The following is a 23,271-nucleotide window of genomic DNA, read 5'->3' on the forward strand; positions in this document are numbered from 1 at the left end:
AAACACATTTTAATACCAATTTCAGCAAATAAACGCCCTTAAAGAGCCCCTATCATGGGTTACACATTGCATGGAAATGACCTTCCATGCATTGTGTAACAGCTCTAGTGTCGTGGCTGGGCACCGATGTGTGTACCCTGATAGAAACCTATGTTTAGAATTCTAAAATGTATGGCGCTGCATGCCATGTTGCTGAGCCGCGCATCTGGTGTGCGAGCCCTTTAAGGCTTAAATATGAAAGTGCACCATGTTTAAAACTATTGATTCATCTATAAAAGAGTCGACTCAAAGTGGGTCAACAGAATGTAAAACGTCTTTAGCCGTGTCAGCATGACGTCGATACGGAACTGAAGCCCTGCCCATTTGGTGCACGTGGAGAGCGAGGAAAATTACGCCTGACCCCGCCCACAAACAGTGTAGAAGGAAAAGGAGGAAGACACTATAGCAGATATATATATATATATATATACAGTTGAAGTCAGAATTATTAGCCCCCCTGACATATTAGCGCCCCTGTTTATTTCCCCAATTTCTGTTTAATGAAGGGAAGATTGTTTATTTCTAAGCATAATAGTTTTAGAAACCTATTTCTAATAACTGATTTATTTTATCTTTGTCATGATGACAGTAAAAAACATTTTAGTTGATATTTTTCAAGACACTTCTGTACAGCTTAAAGTGACATTTAAAGGCTTAACTAGGTTAATAAAGTGAACAAGGCAGGTTAGAGTAATTAGGCAAGTTATTGTATAACGATGGTTTGTTCTGTAGACTATCAGAAAAAAAATTTGCTTAAAGGGGCTAATAATTTTGTCTCAAAATTGGTTTTTAAAAAATTAAAAACTGCTTTTATTTTAGCCAAAATAAAACAAATAAGAAGAAAAAAATTATCCAGAAGAAAAAATATTATCAGACATACTGTGAAAAATTCCTTCTTCTGTTAAACATCATTTGGGAAATATTAAAAAAAGGGAAAAAAAAATCAAAAGGGGGCTAATAATTTTATTTTATAATTATAATTTTATCCATAATGCAAATGGCATTAACATATGACTAATCAACATTATACTACTAGCAATCATGTTGCTATTCTTACAACTTAAAAGATAACAGCTGACCTGGCTAGCTAGCTAACCCATTGCAATATTGCACATTCCACTATTGCACATTTGGCAACACATACATTTGATCGATTTACAGAAAACTAATTTGATAAAAAACTTTTTTGAAATATGTCTTTTATATCATCATAACTTATGGGAGGTGATGTCTCAGATCTTTTTGCGGATCGGACATGAGTCGATCCTTTGTTTTATTGACGTTTTTATTTGCATTCAGCAACTACTCACAATAAACACCAGTCTGTCAAAAATTGCTTCACAGATAAACACTACACCTCTTGCGACTTAACCAAAGCACGTCATTGGCTAAACTAAGGTCTTCTCTTTCCACAAAAAAAAAAAAAAAAGTAGAATGTTGGTCTTAAAACGCATTCTCAAAATCTGGTGGTATTTTGCAGTTCTATTAAGAGTTGCATGCTGAATGTACTGTTATAGGCTGGAAAGCAAATGTTGTCCGGGCATCATAAAATAAATGAATAAAAATACTACTTTCGTCCCACGTTACTTTTGTCTCCGCTCTTCTCTAAATGTTAATTTTTGGGTGAACTGTCATTCATGTCATTTAACAACATTTTTCTTTCTCTAGACTACCTGCATCATCGAAGCAACTTTTCCTGCTCCAGTCATGAAGAAGATGCTTAAAGCCTTTAAAGTCATGAGAAGCAGCAGAAGCACTTTATTATTATTTTTAAAAAGTGATTTATTTCTTACACAACAAAGGCAACTGCAGTATTACAGTCAAATATCCACCTCGGAGGTAACCACAGTGAACAAGCAAGTGCTTAAAAATGTACCTGTCAAGCTGAAGCAAGGCAAGATTGACATCTTTTCAAATGTCTTCCCTGTTCATATCAGACACTGCAGACCAAGAAAAGATCCAATGTAAATAATGCATCAATGTACGCTTTATGTAAGCTGTCTAACATCCTGGTCAAAGTCAGCAAGAGAAGTCTCAGGACCAAGTTTACTTCATGTTTTTAACCAGTTATACAGTACAAGTGAATATCATTATCTGAAGAAAACCTCAGGGATGATTTAACAACCAACAGATATTAGATAGTTTAAAAAAGAAACCTGTAAAATTTAAACAAAACATATAAACCAAAACATTCTCACCTGTTAAAGGGATATAAATAATCAGTGATGACATTTCAAGATGGCCGACTTGGTGAAATGTTTGAAGCTGTCGAATGTGGCATCTATATATAGATACCTATATGGCGGTGTGAAGAAAGGTGGCAAATGCTGGCAAATAATATGGGGACTTATTATGCAAAAAAACTATTTTATAATGAGTTTAAACATGGTTGTGTGGCAGCAGTATGTGAATAAAGCTATGTTATATATAATATATTAACTAATTAATACAATTATGTAAAATCACGCTTCTTAAAAACAATACGTAGAAACACCTTGATTGACATTCTCCCTTTGTACATCCCATGGAACTGGGAAAGCCCCGCCCATAGATTATCTCTTTCTCATTAGCATAGACAGTCTTAACTGAGAAGCAGCAATTACAGTTCTGAACGTTGTGCTTTTGAAAATAGGACTGGGTCACAATAGCCCCTTTCACAGATACCAGTAAATATGCGTAAAATTACCGAAACAACTTTACCGGAAAATTGAAAAAAGCGCTGTTCACACAGGCAATAATGTTCTGGAATTTTTCCAGAAAAGGCTATTCACACATCTATTCCAAATAACTGGTAAATTCTGATATCATTAACCAGAAATTAGCTCTAAATGGCTGCGATTGTATTCATAAACATAGAAGGGGTCGGGCTTTTGTTGATGGTTTCACTTTTATTTAAACTTTAGCATTCATGCAACTAGGCAGAAGCGCGGACTGCAGCTCAATGTTTACACGTTTGATGACATTACAAATTCTGTGGATGGATAAGTTTTGTGAACAACTTTGAGAAAAACATAGGGAGAAATCATGTCAAGATGTACATAATATGTGTGCTGGCGCTCAATGGAGCACTACTTCACCAAAAAGCATAGAATCACCAAGAGGCAACACTCTAGTGCAATTCGGGAAACAGCCACTAGATACCGCTAGTTTTAGGCAGCAGCCATTTTGGAATGAAAACTCCAATAGAACAACAGCATATTATAAGTCTGAAAAATAAACTGTTAAAAGTGCTGATGATTGTGAAAGTATGTGTCATATTGTTGTCTTTCAAGGTTGTATCTCAGATTTAATGCGCTTTTTAAATAAATAAATAAAAAACAAAGCAGCTGCTTGCCATCAAAACAGAAATAAGACCCAATGGATGGCCAATCGCTTTCACTCCAAAATGGCGGAACCGCGGGGCTGTTGCTGGGCGCTGCTGTTGCAATGGAATGTTCTATTAAGTGTCGCCTCTTGTTGATTCTAAGCTCTTTGACTTTACTAGCACACGCGTCAAACAACTGAAGCAGAGCTTGACAGGAAACAAACAGAGGTTTATCATAAGCATTTTATCAATATTTTTACACAGTTGGCATTAAGAAGGAACACACAAACGTTACCTGACTAACATCTAGTGGCTGAAAGTGTCTGGAAAAATATTAAAAGACTTTTATTTTCAAAAACAGCACAGATGTGAATGCCTGAATGTTCTGATTGGCTGGAGTAAATGTCTGATTTCCAGTAATTTTCCGGAAAGGTCTGTATGCGTAAAAGGGGCTATTCTTAACTGAATTTAAAGTGAAAGTCACCAAAAGGCACAATTTGGATCAAAGCCTAATTAAGGGAGAATTTTAAAGAGTTATAAAAAAAGATATGTGTGGTATTATGAGCTGAAACTTTATAAACACTGTTTTGACACTAGACACATATTTTACATCTTGTATAAAGGGACATAATAGGTCTCTTTCAATGCTTTTGGCAACCGACATTTTGCCAGAACTCCTCAATCGTGTGATCATAATGACTCTTGATCAAACTATCTCCAAACTTTACTTAATGGATGTTTCATGATTATAGCTGAAACATGGCCACCACAAACGTCACTAAAAATGTTCAGACAAAGTGGCAGCTATGACAATTTAAGCAATTTATTTATTTATTGTTTTTTGCTTTCTAATATTTTTATTGCAACCAAATCAATATATATACATATCCAAAGGGACCGTCCTCCATTATAGTTTTTCTTCTGAAGCCATGTTGTGATTTTCTGAGAGATCTTGAGAAATCAATAGGCAAGTGCTTGTTCTGGCCAAATTGTCGTATATGGAGTGTAATATAAAACAAAAGTGGGAGAAGCTGTTTTTAATAAGTTAACATTTTAAAAAGCAATTATGTAACATTTCTGACAAATTTACTGTTAATACAGATGTTTCTTTCTTGTGTCTGACAAGTTTTCCAACAGACACATATAAACTTAGAAACTAAATCCCTTCTGAAAATCCCTTAAAGCTTCTTAAAAGAGTTTCCCACTTTAAATTCTAACGTGTAGTGGCAATCAGGCATGCTCAACTTCACATTCAAATTCACTTTTTCCAACAGGACTTGAAGGAACTAAAATCTTTAAATTTTGTGAAATATGGTTACACCACTTTCCGTTCATTTCAGTGTGCTGTTCAATTTTTAAATGAAACTGCTTTATTGAGCATATCTATTGTCCATAACATTAGCAGAATGATTGTTTTTCTGGTTGTAACTTCAAATTTTCCAATTTCTAATACCGGTTTTTTTCTATTGTGTTAGAAGCTAAGAAAAGTTTACCTAAAAATTTAAATATGCAGTTACTTTATGAACACGTTTGTAAACGCTGTGGATTAAAAATGTAACAACGCTGTAAATAATTAATAGTGCATCATAACACCTTTTTATTTTTTATACCATTAAGCTCTTGTAAACATTGACTTGCATTTAATGAAACAACAAGGATCACGGTATAAGCAACACATGTAAATCTTCCTTAATGTTCTGCTGAACCAAATTAATCTTGTAAGGCCTTGCCATTTCAAATGAACAGTTTTTTAGGTGAACTCTCCCTTACAAGACTTTAAATCACACTATGGTGTTATGTTGCCCTATTTGCTCAATGAAATGAGAGAGAGCATTTCTACAACTAGGCTGAAAACATTAAGCATGCTGCATGGTTCTCTAATATCCATTAAACTACCAATACGGCTGCACTAATGTGATTTCCTAATTTTATAACACCAGTTTAAAGCTCTTGTGGCTATTAAAAATGCTATTTATTTTTTTCCTAAAAGCACTTTCCATCTTCCAGCTTTGATATTGACTTCATCTTAAAACATACCATCGTCTTTGCCTTTTCAGTATTCAGTGAACAAAATGGAATGTTCTGAGACGTGTAGTAAATCATTTTGTCATAACATACTGAAAAAAAACCACTTAGAATATTTCAGTCTCTAGTTTCATATCATTTATATTACAGTTTATGTTCATGGTTCATGTCATTAAAAATAAAGACTGGTAAATGTACATGAGTGATTGATTAATTTATGTGAATAACAGTTCAAACCTGCTCTGGTTTTACAACACTTGATTAATAATCTTCCTTTTTGGTAGAGTAACGGATATAAACGAATGTAGTATCACGATAAATGATACATAAGCAGCTTCCTAAATAAGTTAGGAGTTTCAATTGTATTTTCTTAATTATCTCGTTGTAAGAGTCTATATATAGACTAGAATTGCACTTTTTTTGGCATCAGCTCTCATATTGAAGCAACATACAGTACCTAAATACGGACAAACACAGACAGACACACACACAAGGACAGAATAAAGGGCACTATTCTGCAGATGCTGGTTGTGGGTCTGGCTTGACTGCAGTTCTGCTGGTCTGGATGTGCGAGATCTGAAGAACTGGCAGCAGCAGCTGAAAGGCATTGTGGATGTAGGTAGTGCTGTTAGAACCCTGGGGAACAAGACACACAGCAGAGTGATGAAGGGTCGACATTATCCTAACTACAGTCATTATAATCATCACCATCAAATCCCCTGTAGTCAAACGAGGAGCATTTGTTGAGCAGAGCTGTGCCTCACATCAGACAAGCTGATGATCAGACATGTTTTTTAAGAATATTCTGAGATTGCATCTTCTTTTCGGAGCATTTGTTCCCTCTGAATAGTTTCAGATCATTTATTAATGTGTTGTGTGATTTGTCATTTTAATTAGTGTTGATTGTGTTCAGTACTTTGGGCAATGCCGTGTTGATGTGCTATATAAATAAACGACTAATTAAATTATGCCTAAAATCACATTCAGTTTTACCTCCAGCATCACACTGTCCACTAGAGGATTTACTTCTTCTGCTTTTCTTTGACTCTGTGGAGAGAAAAAAGAAGAAGAATGTTAATTATAAACTTTAGATCAAAAACCTTACTTTTTATATACATTTATTAAAGAAAACTAAGAATAAAAACATTTCTGGACAATCCTTCTAGAACAATCTACTAGTGTTTTCACATTTACTGCGGCAACGTAATGTTAGTTGCTAATTTCAATGCATGTTGCACTGCATGTTGACCATTGTGTACAAGTAGCCCAGTGTTTTGTTTTGTTGGTTCTTGTCTTTTCTTGTATTTATGCTCATCTCACCTGCATGGTTGCTTTTCAATATTAACGAATATTAAAATAACTAAATCCTTTTATTTCATTTGTGTGTTTTTTTATTTAGTTCAGCAGATATTAACCTCTTTGTGTGTTATGTATTATTGCATTGCGTTCCTTCCATACGGATCACTAAACCAGAGAACATTTGTTTTCAAAATGAGTTGGCTCGTTTAAAAATGTAAGGCAAATGTCTGTTTGTAAGCTCCTGAATTCACACATTTGCCATGCTGACAGAAGGCACAGAAAGAGAAAGCACTCTGTGTCTGTTTTATTAACTTTACAAAAATATATTTTGTTTGTTATAATTATGAATATACACAAATAAAACTGAAAATTTACAGATTTCAAATATGTGTTTGTCTTATTAGTACAACCAAAAAATGGTGAATGGACTCCAGAGGCTTAAACTATCAATTGATCATTTTTTAACTGTGTTTGTTAGCAATAATGATGAAACACTGACCAATGTTTTATGTAACGCATATGAATAAACCTGAGCATAACTTGTAAAAAAAAGTTGAGTGTATGTGTTGGAATTGCAAATGCATGCAATACTACAATAAGTTTAAAAACACACACAAACGCAATAGTCATGTTCCTATTGTTGTAAAACATTGTTAAATCAAATCCATCTTTTGTTATCTGTTGTTAATTTTGTCATAGTAGAAACATGTTCACAAAATAAATATTGCTATAGAGTGCAGCACACATCCATGTTCTAGTAACCCTTTGATTAGCTGGTTCATGTGTTTTTCATTTGGTTTTAAATGGAACCCTGCTGTCCTCAATGAAGTGGTTTGATCACCACCATAATCTATCTCTGTGATAGGTGGTTAGAGGAGAAGAGCTCAAAATTAAGACAAAGTGATATCATGTTTAAAAAAGTCAGAGGCTGAGCTATTTAGTCTTTACATTTAGTTTTAGACAAAAACTAAGGTTTGTTTTCTATGCAATATCATCCACCGATGAATGGGAGAACATTTATAACTTGGTCATCATTTATCCTTCTTCACTTGTCATAAAAAATCTTTGAGTTTCTTTCTTTTGCTGGACACAAAAAAATATATTCTGAAAAATGCTGAAAACCTGCAACCATTAACTTCCATGGCATTTGTTTTTCTATGGAAGTCAATGGTTACAGGTTTCAACATTTTACCAAATATCTTATTTTGTATTCAGTAGAAAAAAAGAAATTCAAAAAGCTTTGAAACCAAGTAAATAGTGTGTACATCTTCAGTTTGGGGTGAACTATGCCTTTAAAATCACATAAACACATTAAGAAAGTAAACAAGGCAAGTTTTTGAATAAAATTAAGCTCAGGTAGACTCACCCCTACTGCCAGTAATGTATCTGAGAACTTTCGGGCCAGGCATCTGACCTCCTTACACATGGCACTGGTTAGCCTGAGCATAAAAAACAGTCAATAAACAGAGAATGATTTGAATTCCCTAATGCAGTCTAATAATATCTTATGAAAATGGATGAGGAACTCACCTGACCAGAATGCTGGCCTGTTGGCAGGCTGGCTTCTCCAGCTCTTGTCCATGTAAAATCAGCTCAGCCACCTTATGCAGCTGCTCTATACTGCGAGCAGTCACTTCTGCAAGGCTGCCTACTGATGACAGATACACCTTCTACAAACAAACAAACAAAGTTGTATACATTTAATGCATTTTCTTTGCAAGACATTAATACTTTTTCAGCAAGGATGCAATCACTTGATCAAAACTGACAGTAAAGATGTTTATCTGTGAAATACTATTAATAAATGCAATTTAATATTCAATAGTCACAGCCATGTCACCCTGCAGCCCAAGACGCTAAGCTAAGCAGGGCTGAGCCTGGTCAGTACCTGGATGGGAGACCACTAGGGAACACTAGGTTGCTGTTGGAAGTGGTGTTAGTGAGGCCAGCAGGGGGCGCTCAACCTGTGGTCTGTGTGAGTCCTAATGCCCCAGTAAAAGTGAAGGGGACACTACACTGTCAGTGGGCGCCGTCTTTCGGATGAGATGTTAAACCGAGGTCCTGACTCTCTGTGGTCATTAAAAATCCCATGGCACTTCTCGTGAAAGAGCAGGGGTGTAACCCTGGTGTCCTGGCTAAAGTTCCTCTATCGGCCCTTAGGACCATGGCCTCCCAATCATCCCCTTCCACCGAATTGGCTCTATCACTGTCTCTCCACTCCACCAACAGCTGGTGTGTGGTAAGCGCACTGGCGCCGTTGTCCTGTGGCAGCCGTCGCATCATCCAAGTGGATGCTGCACACTGGTGGTGGTGTGGAGAGACCCCCCCTCATGACTGTGAAGCGGTTTGGGTGTATGGCCATACACAATAAATGCGCTATATAAATACACATTATATTACATTACATTACATTACATTACATTACATTACATTCTACTTATCGAACAATCCTCGAAAAAAAAATCTAATTCCAGTTATTATAGTTCAACCAAAAATCCTTTACTCCACTTGTTCCAAGCCTGTTTGAGCTTTTTTCTTCATCTGTCCAATAAAAAGGAAGATATATTAAATCAGGGGTCTCAAACTCGCGGCCCGCGGGCCATTTGCGGCCCTCAGTGCAATATTTTGTGGCCCACGCCGACCGCTGTACTCTGACAGAATCAGCGGAGCTGGGAGAGAGAGTGCTCCTCGCTCCGCTGATTCTATCCGTACACAGCGCGCTTGTCACTCAATGCGCGTTGTCGCGCGCGTTCTGATCATCTGTGTTGTCGCGCGCGTACTCAAGAGCGGTGTTATCGCGCGCCTACTGAAGGGCGGGACCGAGGGTGTGTCGCGTCGCGGGGGCACTTTTGATCATTTTGGAAGGGCACTTTCTATGCAAGACTAAAAAGGGCATGTGCTCTGCACAGGTTGAGCCCTATGTGTGCACGTGCCTGCCCTGCATCTTATATGTATTGATATTATAGGTAGATACAGACTGGTACAGACTGGAGTGGGGTGGGGGTGTTTTATTTATACATATATACGCCTTTTTTTAGGTGAGGGAATGGAAGTTTTGAGTGAGTTCCCCCACTTTTTTCCCTAGGACTTCAATAAGTCAAAGTACAGGTCTAGACTTAATGATGATCATCTTCAAGCCATACTGAGGGTCTCAACTGCTTCCGCTCTAAAGCCAAATGTGGTTCAGATTTGTGAGAAGAAGCGCTGTCAAGTCTCTGGCAGCAAGAAGTAGGCTAAAGATGCCATGTTCAGAAGAACTGTTCATAATCTTCACTCAATGTTGAATTAATGTTCAGGACACTTCATGTTCAGAAGAAATAATTAAAACTGTTAATAATGACATTTGAGGACTTTTTTTTGTGAAATCCCTTATGCGGCCCAGCCTCACCCAGACTTTGCCTCCTGTGGCCCCCAGGTAAATTGAGTTTGAGACCCCTGTATTAAATAATTCTGTGAAGCAGCCATTGACTTCTGTTGTATTTTTGATGGAAGTCAATTGCTGCTTTCTTCCAACATTTTTCAGAGTTTTGTGTCAAACAAATAACTTTCATAAAGGTTCACAACCACTTGAGTGTGAGTAAATGGTAAAGACATTTGCTTATTAAGCAGCATTTCCATCAAATATGTCAAAGAGAATAAAAAAAGTCACTTCCAAAGCATTTTTTTTCAAATATTCCAAAATGCGCATAAAATAGATCGATGGAAACATACTGTAGCTAGTGTGTCTATACACCTACTGACACCTATTTAGTCTGCAAAGACCAAATACATTGACACATATTCATTAATACGCTAAAACTATTTTCATTCTTGTCATGATATACAGTGCTCCGGATATACGAGTACACCTCCCCAAATCTCTCATTTAAAATAATATTTCTGTATGATGCTTTGCAATATTATTTTTGTGCATATACATTAGTTAGTGCTGAAGCCAAATCTGGAGCTTATCTAACAAAATAACTTACAATAACGGTTCAAAAATTAGTAGCCCAAATGTATATATTTATCACCTGACCTGATATATAATTTATAAAATATTAAATACAATTTTTAAAAATCAAGAGAATCAAAAAAATTATACTATTTTGTTGAAATGTAGTTTGAATTTTTTTGCAATATTTTGCATGAATTTAAATGCATCTTTCCATTCCTAAAGATGTTCTGTGACTAAAATATTTTTTAATAAATATACCCGTTTAATAAATCTATTTTGTTCAAATTCACAGATATAGAGTACTCATATTCACTGAGAAATGGATAAAAATATTTATTTTCAAAATGAGGTGTACTCATATTTGCTGAGCACTCTAAATATATAACACAACAACACATCTCACCTCAACAGCATCTGTTTTTACATCCTTTGCATTACTTTCCTCATTGTCTCCCACTTCAACTTTCTCTTTCTTTTCATCTGTTGGTCCCTCCTTTTCTGGAGCAGGGCAAGCTTCATCCGTTACACTCTTGACAGCTTCCTGAGACTTCTCCACTTCTTGCACCCAGTCATGAGCTTTAATACGGGCCTGCAGGGCACATGGTATGATTTGAGTTGTAGCTTGTGAATAACATGTGTGTCTGTGTGTTAGAAAGGTAGAGAAAGTACACATTTGCATTAACAGTGGATATACATGAATGTGTTTGAAAGTGTGACCATACTTTGTTCAGCTTGTCTGGAGTTGCGGCAACATGGAGCTCAAAGAGTAGTTCGGTAAGAACACTGACAAACTCCTCTCCATCAGCAGCTGAAACACACAGATCACATGAATTTTATGGCCAAGAGCAAAAATGGGGAGGACTGAAATATTTATAACGTTCTGACTGAGTCGCTTGTCATATCAGATCAATGTTTGTTCATTGAAATTCGCCAATATTGGGCTTGTAGCACAGTGATTCAAAGCAGAATTACAGACTATATTATCATTTCACAGGCTTAATAATTATAGTCGAAGCCAAAATTATTTGCCCTTCTGTTATTTTTTCTTTTAAAAATATTTCCCAATAGTTGTTTAACAGAGAGAATTTTAAACATAATACTTTTAATAACTAATTTATAATAACTTTTTTGCCATCATGACAGGGCAAAATATTTTTCTGCTTCTTTTGCAAGATGCTATTATTCAGCTTAAAGTGTAATTTAAAGACTTAAGTTTTTCTGTTAACAAGGAAAGTAAAGATAATTAGGTGATTTATTAGATAACAGTGGCTTGTTCTGTAGACAATTAAAAAAAAACATTTGTTAAGGGGGCTAATAATACTGACATAATAATATTAACATTTAATACCTTTAAACATTTTCAGAAAATGCAAAACCTGCTTTTATTTCAGCCATGCTAAAAGAAAGAAAACTTTTTTCTAGAAAAAATATTATAGGAAATACTGTGAAATGTTTCTTTGTCTGTTAAACATCACTTGGGAAATATTTGGAAAACAAAATGGAATATTATCACAAATATTATCACAGGAGGGATAATGATAACATTGACTTCAACTATATGTAGATTATATAACTGCTCATTTTAAAGGAATAATTCACCCAAAAAGGAACAGTTTTTTAGGGCTACACGATTTGGAGAAAATTGCAAAATTCAAAATTTTGATTTGCGATTTACTATAATTTCATAAAAGAGCGACAGGTCTGATGTGACGACCAAGAATAATCACAAAGTATGCTACACTTTGCTTCTGTTTATTTAAAACCTTTTTTTTTTTCAATAAAGTTATCAGTTGTCATGACAAATTAAGAAAATAATTACAATTTAATGATTTAAAATCAAATAAATAAATTGTATATAACATCTTATCATATATAAAACCTTTACATTCAGATTGTTACGTTTTTCATATTCCATCCACAATTTTAGATTTTAATCCACAGCACAAGAATTCTTGAATTAAAATATAGTATTTGTAAAAACATATTTATATTTATGTTCACGTGAGTATTTTCCGGTTTCCAAATACATGCGCTATAGGTGAATTGAAAAAGCTAAATTGGCAGCAGCTAAATTGGCAGCAGTGTAAATGTGTGTGAATGCAAGAGTGTATAGGTGTTTCCCAGTGTTGGGTTGTGGCTGGAAGGGCATCTGCTGCATAAAACAATTGCTGGATAAGTTGGCAGGTCATTCCACTGTGGCGACCTCAGATTAATAAAAGGTCTAAGCCGAAAAGAAAATGAATGAAGTTATATTTATGTATTATTTGTAATAAAATGTTGTCCTTTAATACGGCAGTCAGATAAATGATCTGTAACTTTAATTTGACCTGCTCAAAGAAAACACTCTTTGAATGCATCAAACAAAACTCAAGTGCATGCACAGAACAACATGAGTATTTATAGCAATGTATAGCAAATGAAAATATAGTCCCGCTTGCTTTTTGAACAATGCCGAACGAGTTTTTAAATACCTGCAATCAGTCATTGTGTTAAGGCACACAACAGAAAGGGCTGCGACTGGTTAGGGCGGCTCGGGGGTTGTTCACCAATGAGTGACATGGATACAGATAAACGGCCACAGTTGGCTAATTTTACAGTCAACATATTGGCTCATTTATTAATTATAATATACAAGATGTTTCTGTTACTTTTAAAGACAATATTTTTGTTTATTATGCATCTCATTCCTTCACTCATTCATTCTTCATTTTCTTTTCGGCTTAGTCCCTTTATTAATCCGGGGTCACCACAGCGGAATGAACCACCAACTTATCCAGCACATGTTTCATGCAGCGGATGCCCTTCCAGCCGCAACTCATCTCTGGGAAACATCCATACACACTCATTCACATTCATACACTATGGACAATTTAGCCTAGCCTTTAAGTAAGGTTAGTTGGATCGTTTTAATTACTCGTGCTCGCCTCCCTTGCCATAGCATTAATCAAAATATTTACAGCTTTTGTAATTTAAAAAATCGCACCTTTTCAAATCGCAAATTCAAAAAACAAAAAATAAGTTTCAAATCGATTAATCGTGTAGGCTTTTTTCTTCACCATTTACTCACACTCAAGTGGTTCTGGTCTTTTAAAAATGTATTTCTATTTATTTCTTCTACTCAGAACAAAACAAGACATTCTGAAGAATATTGAAAGAAGCAGTCATTGAGATCCAAAACAGAACTAAAAAATGCTATGAAAATCAACTGCTGTTTTAATGTTTATATTTAATGTGCAAATAATTACATATTTTATTTTGGGTGAACTATCCCTTTGACTAAGATTAGTTTTTAAATACAATAACTGAATGTGATGTTGTTATATGATTAATACAAAATCATTCAGGAATTTTAATACAGATTAATCAAGCACAGGATCTTGATTGTGTGCAGGATTTGATCACATCAAAATGTGATTTGGCCTTGACTCGTGTTTTGGCTTTTGAAGACTCACAGAGAGGGGTGGAACACTGAATTTGTGAATAAAGATCACCGTTTTCCCCTGAGGCGGCCTCAGGTTCCTCCTCCTCACGACTGATGAAGATCTCTTTAATCGCAATCAGATCCTTCTTCAGAACTTCTAAATCCTCCTCTTCCAAAGAGCATAAGAATTCCTGCACCTGAAATGAAAACAGTAACACAATAAAAGGAAATAAGGCCTTTCATGGCTAACTTATTAGATATGCTGTATTTATTTGATACAAACTATAGTAAAGAGTAAAACTGAAGACATTTATTGCAATGCAAATCACAAAACCCTTTTAAATGTGGATTTGCTGCTTATTTGTTTACGATTGCTGTTTATATCTATTATATTAAGATTCTCTGATATATATTATGCTCATAAGAGCAACATATAATAGAAATAACAATGTTAAAAATCTTTTCTGATACCTATGGCCAGTTTAATGCATACTAAAATATAAATTTCCGACAAAAAACGAATGGTAGTGCATGCTAATGTAACTTTATGTTAGCGATATCACTCTGCTGTTTCATTCTTTACACTTAACACATTTATCTAAACTCAGATTACTATTTTACATCCATTTAATTCATTAGTTTGATGAGTTGCTACTGTAATTGTGGAATACCTGATCAGTCAGCTGACAGCTAATGCAAAATAAACCTCTTTATGTAGAAACAATCAACTTAACAAGGGTTTATTTTACTGGATAATGAGCAAAAATACAAGGAAAAAAATATTGGCTAGAGATTAATTTCTGATGACAATACTGCATTTTTTTTGCTTGTTTCTTGGTGGTAAAAGATATTATGGGTGGGTGAATGTTGGTGGTGTGTAATACCTACCCTCCCTTCACTCTCAATGGAGAGTATCTCCAGCGCCTCGAGATGAGACAAGCCTTGGTAATCATCAAACAAGATTCCATAGTGTGCGGTTGGTTCTGTGACCATCTGACTGCTCAGTCTCGCTCTCTCCTTCTCCTTCGCTTCTTTTAACATCTGCAGACAACACAGCAAAAGCACATAGATCAGACACAGTAAGTGCCAGTCTTATCAACATATGCTAAATTATGGCAGGACTTTCCCACAAAACCACAATTTATGCAAGTATCTTAAAGCAGTCGGCTGTCTGCAGATTAACATAATGCATTTGCATGATTATAGTTACAATATAACATGATCTTTGTGGGTTAAAGAAACACTTCACTGTTTGGGAAATCTCATTTTGCAAGTCCCTTAGAGCAGTGGTTCTCAAAGTAGGGGTCGGAACCCCCCGAGGGGTCGCGGGGCAATGAAGGGGGGTCGCCTGGTGATTTCCAAAAATCTATTTATTTTTATTAAACCATAAGAATTAACATATTTTATCCATAACTATACTGAAAATAAAAATAGTCATTTATAGTTATTAATAGTCTATATTAATAGTCATTTATAGTCATTTATAGTCATTTATAGTCATTTATAGTCATTATATACTATATAGTTACTATAGTAGCTTATACTGTAGTTATTAGTTCTATTGGATTGCGACCCCTGGGTTAATTACATTATATTAAAGGCAGCAATAGCGTCAGATGCATTTTGATTTTATAACATCAGGTTATACTTTCTGGCATATTAAAAGCCCTGACACACGTTAAAAAATTGAATTGGTGTGTCTGCGTCATTGCATGCAAGGTTTCTGTATTTATAACCACCTGAGAGGATATTGGGGGTCGCGAGTCACTGGCATTGTTATTTTGGGGGTCGCGGGCTGAAAAGTTTGGGAACCCCTGCCTTAGAGTTATACAGATGAATTTAAATATTGTTGTTATCATTGTGCCTTTCCTTGATTATTACGCTGAACTGAGAGTATAGTTCCAAGCAATATCAACCAAGAAAATAGTGACTTTTAATTTTCCGTCGATATGATACATTATGTAAATACAGAGGGGTCAAGCTTAATTATTGAAACTTTTAATAAGCAAGATGCTAATGGTCTAATCCAGTTGAATGATTTATGCTAAGCTATGCTAAAAGTACTCCCGCCATACCCGGAGATCGGATGAATAGATTCACAATAGTCAAACTCAAGGTCAAACTTGTAAAAAAGGGCCTATTTTAAAATAAGTATGAAAAAGTCATTTGAGTGTTCCTTTAATGATTAATTAGCATTAGCCTGGTGTTTCACATGACATGTAATCATGGTGTAAAATGTTATTTGATCATTTGCTGAGCATCTAACCTGAGACAGAGAGACAGTTCTTTGCATTAGTATCTTAGTCTTTTTAAAGCCTGGATCACTCTCTGCTAAGACATTCATGGTCTTCTTTCCAATGAACTCCAAAGCATCAAGACCTCCAGTTATTACTGACTTTCCCTAAAAAAAGCAAGAAGGATGAATTAGTATGAACATAAATATGATGGTGGATATGACAGATTAATATATCTTGAGTGAATGAAGTTGAGAGTTTGATGTTGTTGCCTTTCAGTGATGGTAATGCTGTATGTAATACTGTATGTGTGCAGGCTCACAGTGTTGTGAACAGCGCTGCTGATGGTTGACAGTACTCCTCTGTGCGTCTCCTCTGCATGAGCGTGTTCTGCTTGCTCTGTCCCAGAATGCTCATGGGCCTCCTCTGCCTCCTCACATGTTGAGCTCTGACGTATCCGCAACGCCACACCTGCCTTCTCTTTCACAGAGCTAAACCCTTGACCTAAAGACAACAAAAAGAAAATTCATTATTTAATGTTTTGTTTGCTTTGCAAGGCATAATGCACACAAAAGAGTGTCAAATTACCTAAATTACAGTCCCAATTGTTTTGTTTTGTACAAAGAAAGAAAGAAAGAAAGAAAGAAAGAAAGAAAGAAAGAAAGAAAGAAAGAAAGAAAGAAAGAAAGAAAGAAAGAAAGAAAGAAAGAAAGAAAGAAAGAAAGAAAGAAAGAAAGATCTGTGGTGACCCACAGAATTCTTTGGTCACTTACCCACAGTTGATGTGGCAGTGGTCAGAAGTGTCTTCCCCCAGGATCCCCAACTACTCCAGCCTTTAGGTTTAGACTCATCTGAGGCCTAATAACATATATCCAGGTAAGACACGGTATTTGAATTAAGAGTTTTGTATAATGCTGCAAAATATTACTATGACTGCTTAAATACCTCTGTTCCCTGAGCATCTACTTGAGTAACATCTGGGTCCAAACTCACAGACTCCACACATTCAGCCACCTGACCCTCTGGTTTGTCTTCTAGCAGCTGTTCTTGCTTCTCTTTAACATCTTTGGCTGTACTGTGCTCTTCTGCAGCCATACTGCTTGAGTCAGAGGCTTGTGTGTCTAGTGACAGTTGTGATAAGGAGGGGACTTCATCTGTATTGACTGCAGGTACGGGGGCAGTTTCATCAGCAGGGGGAGATTTTAGAGCAAGGTCTTCCACAGTCTCGTCTTGCGACATGGTGCTCTGAGGAAAGCAGATAAACAAACAGTGTAAAAAAAAAAAAAAAAAAGAGCATGTAAGCAGCTGATGATGATTGACAGAAAACCGACTGACTAAGGGTTGCAAAATACTTGGATATTTAGGATTTCTGCAGATTTTATTAAAGCTAATTCAAAGTATATATTTAAAGCCCACATTAACTTGAAGAAGCTGAGAGTTTTAATTCAGTATGTTGATGTATTTTCAACTAAAACTGAATGTTTGGTAGGGGGTGTGGCTTTCTATTTGCACACCATTCTTTCATAGCAAACTAATGGTAAAAAGGGCATGGTTACAAATATTGCTTTGAAAACTGCCAAACTGATGTCAACAAAGAAGGATGGCCACTCCAAAGTAATAATTGTAAAAATAAAATGAATCCCTAAGATTAGGCGGAATAATCAATAAATTACTCAATAAATTAATCAATATAAATACAGTTGTTTGTTGCAGCTCTACTTCAAATGCAAATGGTCAAATTTTGAATAAAGATTGCCGAAAAAAGAATAATTTTCATTAACTTGCAATATTTGCAAAACTTGTGGATTAACTTGCACATAATTAATTAATTATCTAAAGCAGGGGTGCCCAAACTTTTTCTTGAGTAGAGCCAAAACCAAACTGACTGAGGCTATTGTGTGCAGAAGGTAAATATAGTTGCCACGGATAATTTTCTCATTTTTTAAATAATATTTTAAAAATGACTAGAAAACATTGCTTTATATTAAGTAATACATAATTTTAAAATTTTATAAAGAACTTATTACATTAAAAACAATCTCATTTATAACAGAATTACAAAATGTTTTGCCTTGAATTCCTTGCTGATGTTATCTGCAAAGTCATCTGTCGAGTGACAGTATTTACATTTTGAAAAAATCTGATTCATTTACAACATTTAAATGAAACATTTATTTTCAGTTTGCTTTTTTGTAGCTCAGCAATAAAACAAAGAAAAAAGGTTACGTCAAACTAGAAATGACAATCTCTGTGTGAAATGCGTTCACCCCAACCCAGTCCATCATTCTCACTGTCTTTTCAGATGGGATGGTGGACCGACTCAAAGGTTACAATGGCCAACTTTGGCCCGAAGGCCCTACTTTGGGCATCTCCGATCTAAAGAATAACATTGTGCACCAGCAAAATAAACAGGGACTTTAAAATAATGTAAAGAGGATTTTGATTGAAGGAAGATGAATTGTATTAGAAACCCTTCCAAGTTTGAAAATACAACTTTATATGGATGCCTGTTACTTATTAATTCATTTAAAACACATCTGAGTGTTTGAAAAAACTCTTCTACCATAATAATAACTTTTACTTTTCCTTCTTTGTCGTGTTTTCCAGCACTAAAGGTTTCATTACATTAATAAAGGTTGTTTCTTTGAAACTGATGAAAATGAAGTGTTTATTATAAAGCAATACTACACATATTTACCAGTGAGCAGTAAAAAAAATCTACTTAGTTCAAATGGAAAAGTAATTTTTATACACCTGTGTGAGACATTTGTTCTCATTATGGCTTCAACTCTCTTCATTTTGTTCAATTTCTCCGAAAATTAAACTTAATTTTCTCATTTGCACCTCATGTACTTGTATCTGATTTAGGGATTTTCAGACATTTATACTAAAAACAGAAATATGGTCAAATATATTCATTTTTGTAGTTAATGCAGCAAATAAAACCCTCAGTTCAATGAATTAGATTTTCTGCTCTTGCTTAAACTGTGGAAAGTGTGAATTAAGACTTGCAGAAACCCTTATAATGACAGATTATAAGAAAAAACACACAAGCACAATAAAAAGAAAAATTATTATGTACTTGTAAAAGAATCGTATAAATGATGCTCAGGGGCCTATTTCTCAAACATGCAGATATCTGTATAAATTAGCTTGTAGTGCATACAGAATACACTGGGTGTTAATGCATTCAAAGGGATAGTTGACCCAAAAATTAAAATTCTATCATTGTTTCACCCTTCACTTGTTGAAAACATGACTAATTTTCCAAAAGATAAATATTTTCTTAAATATGTTCACAGAATAAAAAACTTTTAAAGGTTTAAAATTACTTGAGAGAGGGTATAATAAGGTAAATTAAATTATGGGTTGCTAACATCATGTCTATAATCATTTCAAGCTTATCCTAAAAGTATTAAAAGCCATTTCTAGGATGTTTCTGTATAACCGATGTTCAGAATAATTGTTTTAAACCTTTTGTTCACATCATCAGTGTATCTAATTGGATCGTAATTGATTCTTGGGGAATTTGTTTTGTTGTTGTTTGCTTCCAAATTATGCCAGGAATTCCATTAGAATTCCTTTGGGATTATGAGATGGAATTCTTATTTCAAAAAGAAAGATCGTATTGTGTGGCCTCCATGAACTTTATGACCACCATGCATATGAATACATGATTGTAACGACTGTACCATCATCAGTTGCATCACTATACTGTCATTTACAAATCCTCTCCCGGGACCTCATAGGATAGTGAGGTGTCTATTAGAAATACACTTCAGAATGTCTGCAGATCACCCTGGTCATTCCTCTTATGAAGTATGGTATGAACTCTAACACTCATCACATACTGCTTTCGCCAGCAAATGCAGCCAGTGTTAATATGAACACACACATACAGTACAGTACATAATTATGTAAACTTATAATTTGTTTGTTTTATGTTTAGGGTTTTATGGTTGTGAAATGTGACCCTGAACTACAAGATCAGTTTTGCATAAATATATTTTTGGCAGGAATTAAAAATACATTTTATGGGCTAGGGCTACACCATATTAGAAACATCTGACATTGCAATATTTTGTTTTTCTGCAAAATATATTGCGATATACTGTATCTGTCTATAGCATTCCAGCAAACGATTAAATAGCACTTTTGTTCACACTTTATTTTAAGGTTCAATGAGTGCAGACTTTTGCTATAATAAACTCCCAATTTGATCCTTATAAATAGTTATTAAAGTAGTTTAGGTATTGTATAGGATTGGGGATGTAGAATAAGATCATACAGAATATGTAGTTTAAAAGTACTAATAAGCAGCCAATATCTCAATAACATGCATGCAAGCAACTAATTAATAGTAAGAATTGGTCCAAAGTTTTAGCAGAAGTATTCATTTTGATTGATCGGGATAATTCTGTAGGGCAGTGAAACATGTATTAAATTTAATGAATAAACAGAGGTAAAAATGGTTTTATATTCGCACATTCGTTCATTTAGCAGTCTCTATATTGTTTACTATGTTACGTTGAATATTCGATCGGAATTACCATGCAAGTATGACTTCTAAACAACATTAACACTATCTAATTCATTGTAAACAATGTTGTGCTTTGATAGTCATTTGCTGCTAATATGATTTCCCTATTTAGAATTTGCAAAGAATACTTTTCTGTAATTATATTATTAAAGAGTATGTCTAAATATATGAATATAAAACCAACTTTACCTCTATTGAACAAATTACAAGCAAGGATAAATGCAACAAAGCAAAGATACAAGTGAAATAAACAATGCATGCTTTATGGTTTTGTATATGTAAATGAAAAAATTAAACTACAAAGTCAACTCAACATTGCATGTCTATGCAATGTGACTACTGCAGATGCACACATTGCGATATCGAGACTAAAACAATGTCATACAGCCCTAGTATGGGTCAAAATGATCGATTTTTCTTTTATGCAAAAAATCATCTGAATAGTAAGTAAAGATCATGCTTCATTAAGATAATTCGTAAACTTCCAACTGTGAATAAATCAAAACTCAATTTTTAAAAGAGCCATGTGCATTGTCATTAATTTAGAAAACTTTAAAGGCAATTTTTGTTGTAAATCTGCTAAATATTATCCCATCCCAATGTAAACTTCAATTAAAAAACACTAAAATAAAACACTGATGACTGGTTTTGTTGTCTAGGGTCACAATTTAGGATTTGGTTTTACAAACTATCATTGCACGTACGACTTATTATTAATGTACAGTGTATTACACATGGAATTATGACTAATGAATTGAATGCAATGTACAGTATGTGTACTTGTGTGGGTGTGTGTGGAAAGAAAAGCATTCACACATAGGCCTACAGCTGGAGCCGCGCTGTCCCTGAATGGTGCCACACTGTCAAGCGCCTTTGTTTAAAGCGGATTGCGGCGCCATCTAGTGGTTATTTTCCACACGTAGAAACCTCATTCAAACTTTAGTTTGTAAACAATGGTTCAGTAAAGTAAAATACACCATGTATAAATTTAAGCAGATTACAAACAACAGGTTATAAATCTTACCGTTTCTATGCAGTAACATAAATGCAGTGTAATGACTTCTCAAGTTCTGTATTTCCATAAAAAAAACTAAACGCCCATGTTTATACAAATCGTTAATTCGTTAATATAGATATATCTCTCGTTTTAGTGCACACTATTTATTTAAACATTGTAAACATATATAAACATACGTTTCAAGCACTTTACAAGCGACGGTTAAGGCGAATTTGACTCAAATAATACAATTATATCCAAATACATGGCAACAACCGCGACAAGTTCTCCGTAAAGACAGTCTTAATGCTAAAGTGCAAAACAAACGCATGTAAAACCAACATATATATATATATTAATTGTTGTGTAAATAAAGTAAATTGATGGGATCATCCCTTCTTACCAGTTGTGCTGACAGACAGTCGCGCTCCCGCTACCCTTTCCGCTCGAGCTCGCGCCACGTCGGCAGCGGGGTCGCGTGCGGCGGTGGCCGGTGACGTCAGCTGAACTTTTGGCACTCAGGAGACAAGAAGATAAATACTGAACAAAATACAGTCGCATTTCGTGTATGTACTACAGTAAAGTGCTACACACAACTGCACGTGGGGCTAAAACCCTTCTTTGAGAGAGACAGTGAGGTATTTGTAAGGTTGAAGTCGGCTTTTAAGGTGGCGTTGAAGTTTAGAGTTGGTTTTCAAAGAGGGAAATCTGATAACGTGAAGAATGAGATAACTGTCACATTTTAAAAGAAAGTTTTCACATCCCTGTCAAACTACTTGTATTTCATTGTTAATCGTTTGATACTGAGTAAATATTTGATATTGGTCCGTCGGTGGTCTGCCTTAACTTTCGTCATGTCTTTTACCCGGTCATCTTACATGGTCGGCTCGTTGGTCTAGGGGTATGATTCTCGCTTAGGGTGCGAGAGGTCCCGGGTTCAAATCCCGGACGAGCCCTTCTTTTCTCTACTAAAAAGTAGTACGGCTGTTTCAATATTTAGAAAACAGTAAAATCCAAAAAAGTTAAGGTAACTCAAACAATTTGAGAAAACTGATTGCAACAAACCATTTAAGTTCAAAAACTAATCCTAATGAGTACTGTGAACTTAATCCATCTGAGTACACAAAGCAATTTGAACACTGTAAAACCCAATAGTTTAAGGCAACTCAAACAGTTTGAGGAAACTGATTGCAACAAACCATCTGAGTTGAAAAACTAATATATACGAGTACTGTGAACTGACTCCATTTAAGTTGAAATAATGAGGTATTTAATTAACTCATTACCTTCAACACTGAATTCAAAACTCTTTTTAAATGAGTAGAATTAACTTTCAGTGACGTTTGAGTTAACCACACTCATTTCATTTGATAAAAAGTTGATTACACTCATTTCATTTAATAAGTTGACTGTTGGGTTTTACAGTGTAGAAAAAAATAATAACAATGAGGATCAAAGAAAAAAAATACAATTTA

The 23,271-nt window shown here is 35.0% G+C and overlaps 2 protein-coding genes and 1 non-coding gene across 9 annotated transcripts in view; 2 read left to right on the forward strand and 1 right to left on the reverse strand.

Moving 5' to 3' along the window:
• si:dkey-192k22.2 overlaps positions 1–6,741 on the forward strand; it is a 25,174-nt gene extending 18,433 nt beyond the window's left edge. For both annotated transcript variants that reach the window (XM_087237059.1, XM_087237058.1), the window contains one exon: positions 1,708–6,741. In XM_087237059.1, coding sequence (XP_087093185.1) covers positions 1,708–1,763 — 56 coding nt within the window. In that variant the 3' untranslated portion in view covers positions 1,764–6,741. The remainder of the gene's footprint in view (positions 1–1,707) is intronic.
• On the reverse strand, positions 4,912–22,240 carry fam114a1 (family with sequence similarity 114 member A1). Of its 6 annotated transcripts, none has more exons than XM_087236003.1 (14): positions 22,200–22,231; positions 17,205–17,504; positions 17,033–17,117; positions 16,582–16,763; positions 15,544–16,426; positions 15,411–15,480; positions 14,914–15,130; positions 14,096–14,222; positions 11,327–11,412; positions 11,008–11,193; positions 8,198–8,337; positions 8,034–8,106; positions 6,362–6,415; positions 4,912–6,004 (listed from the first exon to the last, which is right to left on the reverse strand). In XM_087236003.1, the coding sequence occupies exons 7-14, from the start codon at positions 15,064–15,066 to the stop codon at positions 5,879–5,881; spliced, it is 945 nt and encodes a 314-aa protein (XP_087092129.1). In that variant the 5' UTR covers positions 15,067–15,130; positions 15,411–15,480; positions 15,544–16,426; positions 16,582–16,763; positions 17,033–17,117; positions 17,205–17,504; positions 22,200–22,231; the 3' UTR covers positions 4,912–5,878.
• Positions 22,241–22,680: 440 nt separating this feature from the next.
• Positions 22,681–22,752, forward strand: trnap-agg (transfer RNA proline (anticodon AGG)). Its single transcript has one exon. It is a non-coding gene; the product is annotated as a tRNA-Pro (tRNA).
• Positions 22,753–23,271: the final 519 nt, after the last annotated feature.

This window comes from Danio rerio, chromosome 1, assembly GCF_052040795.2.
Source record: "Danio rerio strain M-AB ecotype USA chromosome 1, GRCz13ab, whole genome shotgun sequence".
Classification (NCBI taxonomy): domain Eukaryota; kingdom Metazoa; phylum Chordata; class Actinopteri; order Cypriniformes; family Danionidae; genus Danio; species Danio rerio.

What these genes read in the sequence shown, in the direction of transcription:
- fam114a1 (XM_087235999.1), bottom strand. Translation starts at nt 17,498, where the DNA reads ATGTCGCAAGACGAGACTGTGGAAGACCTTGCTCTAAAATCTCCCCCT. An exon ending in CACTGCCACATCAACTGTGG is followed by an intron (nt 16,764 to 17,032) that starts GTAAGTGACCAA and finishes TGTTGTCTTTAG; the next exon opens with GTCAAGGGTTTAGCTCTGTG. An exon ending in CCATTGAGAGTGAAGGGAGG is followed by an intron (nt 14,223 to 14,913) that starts GTAGGTATTACA and finishes TTTTCATTTCAG; the next exon opens with GTGCAGGAATTCTTATGCTC.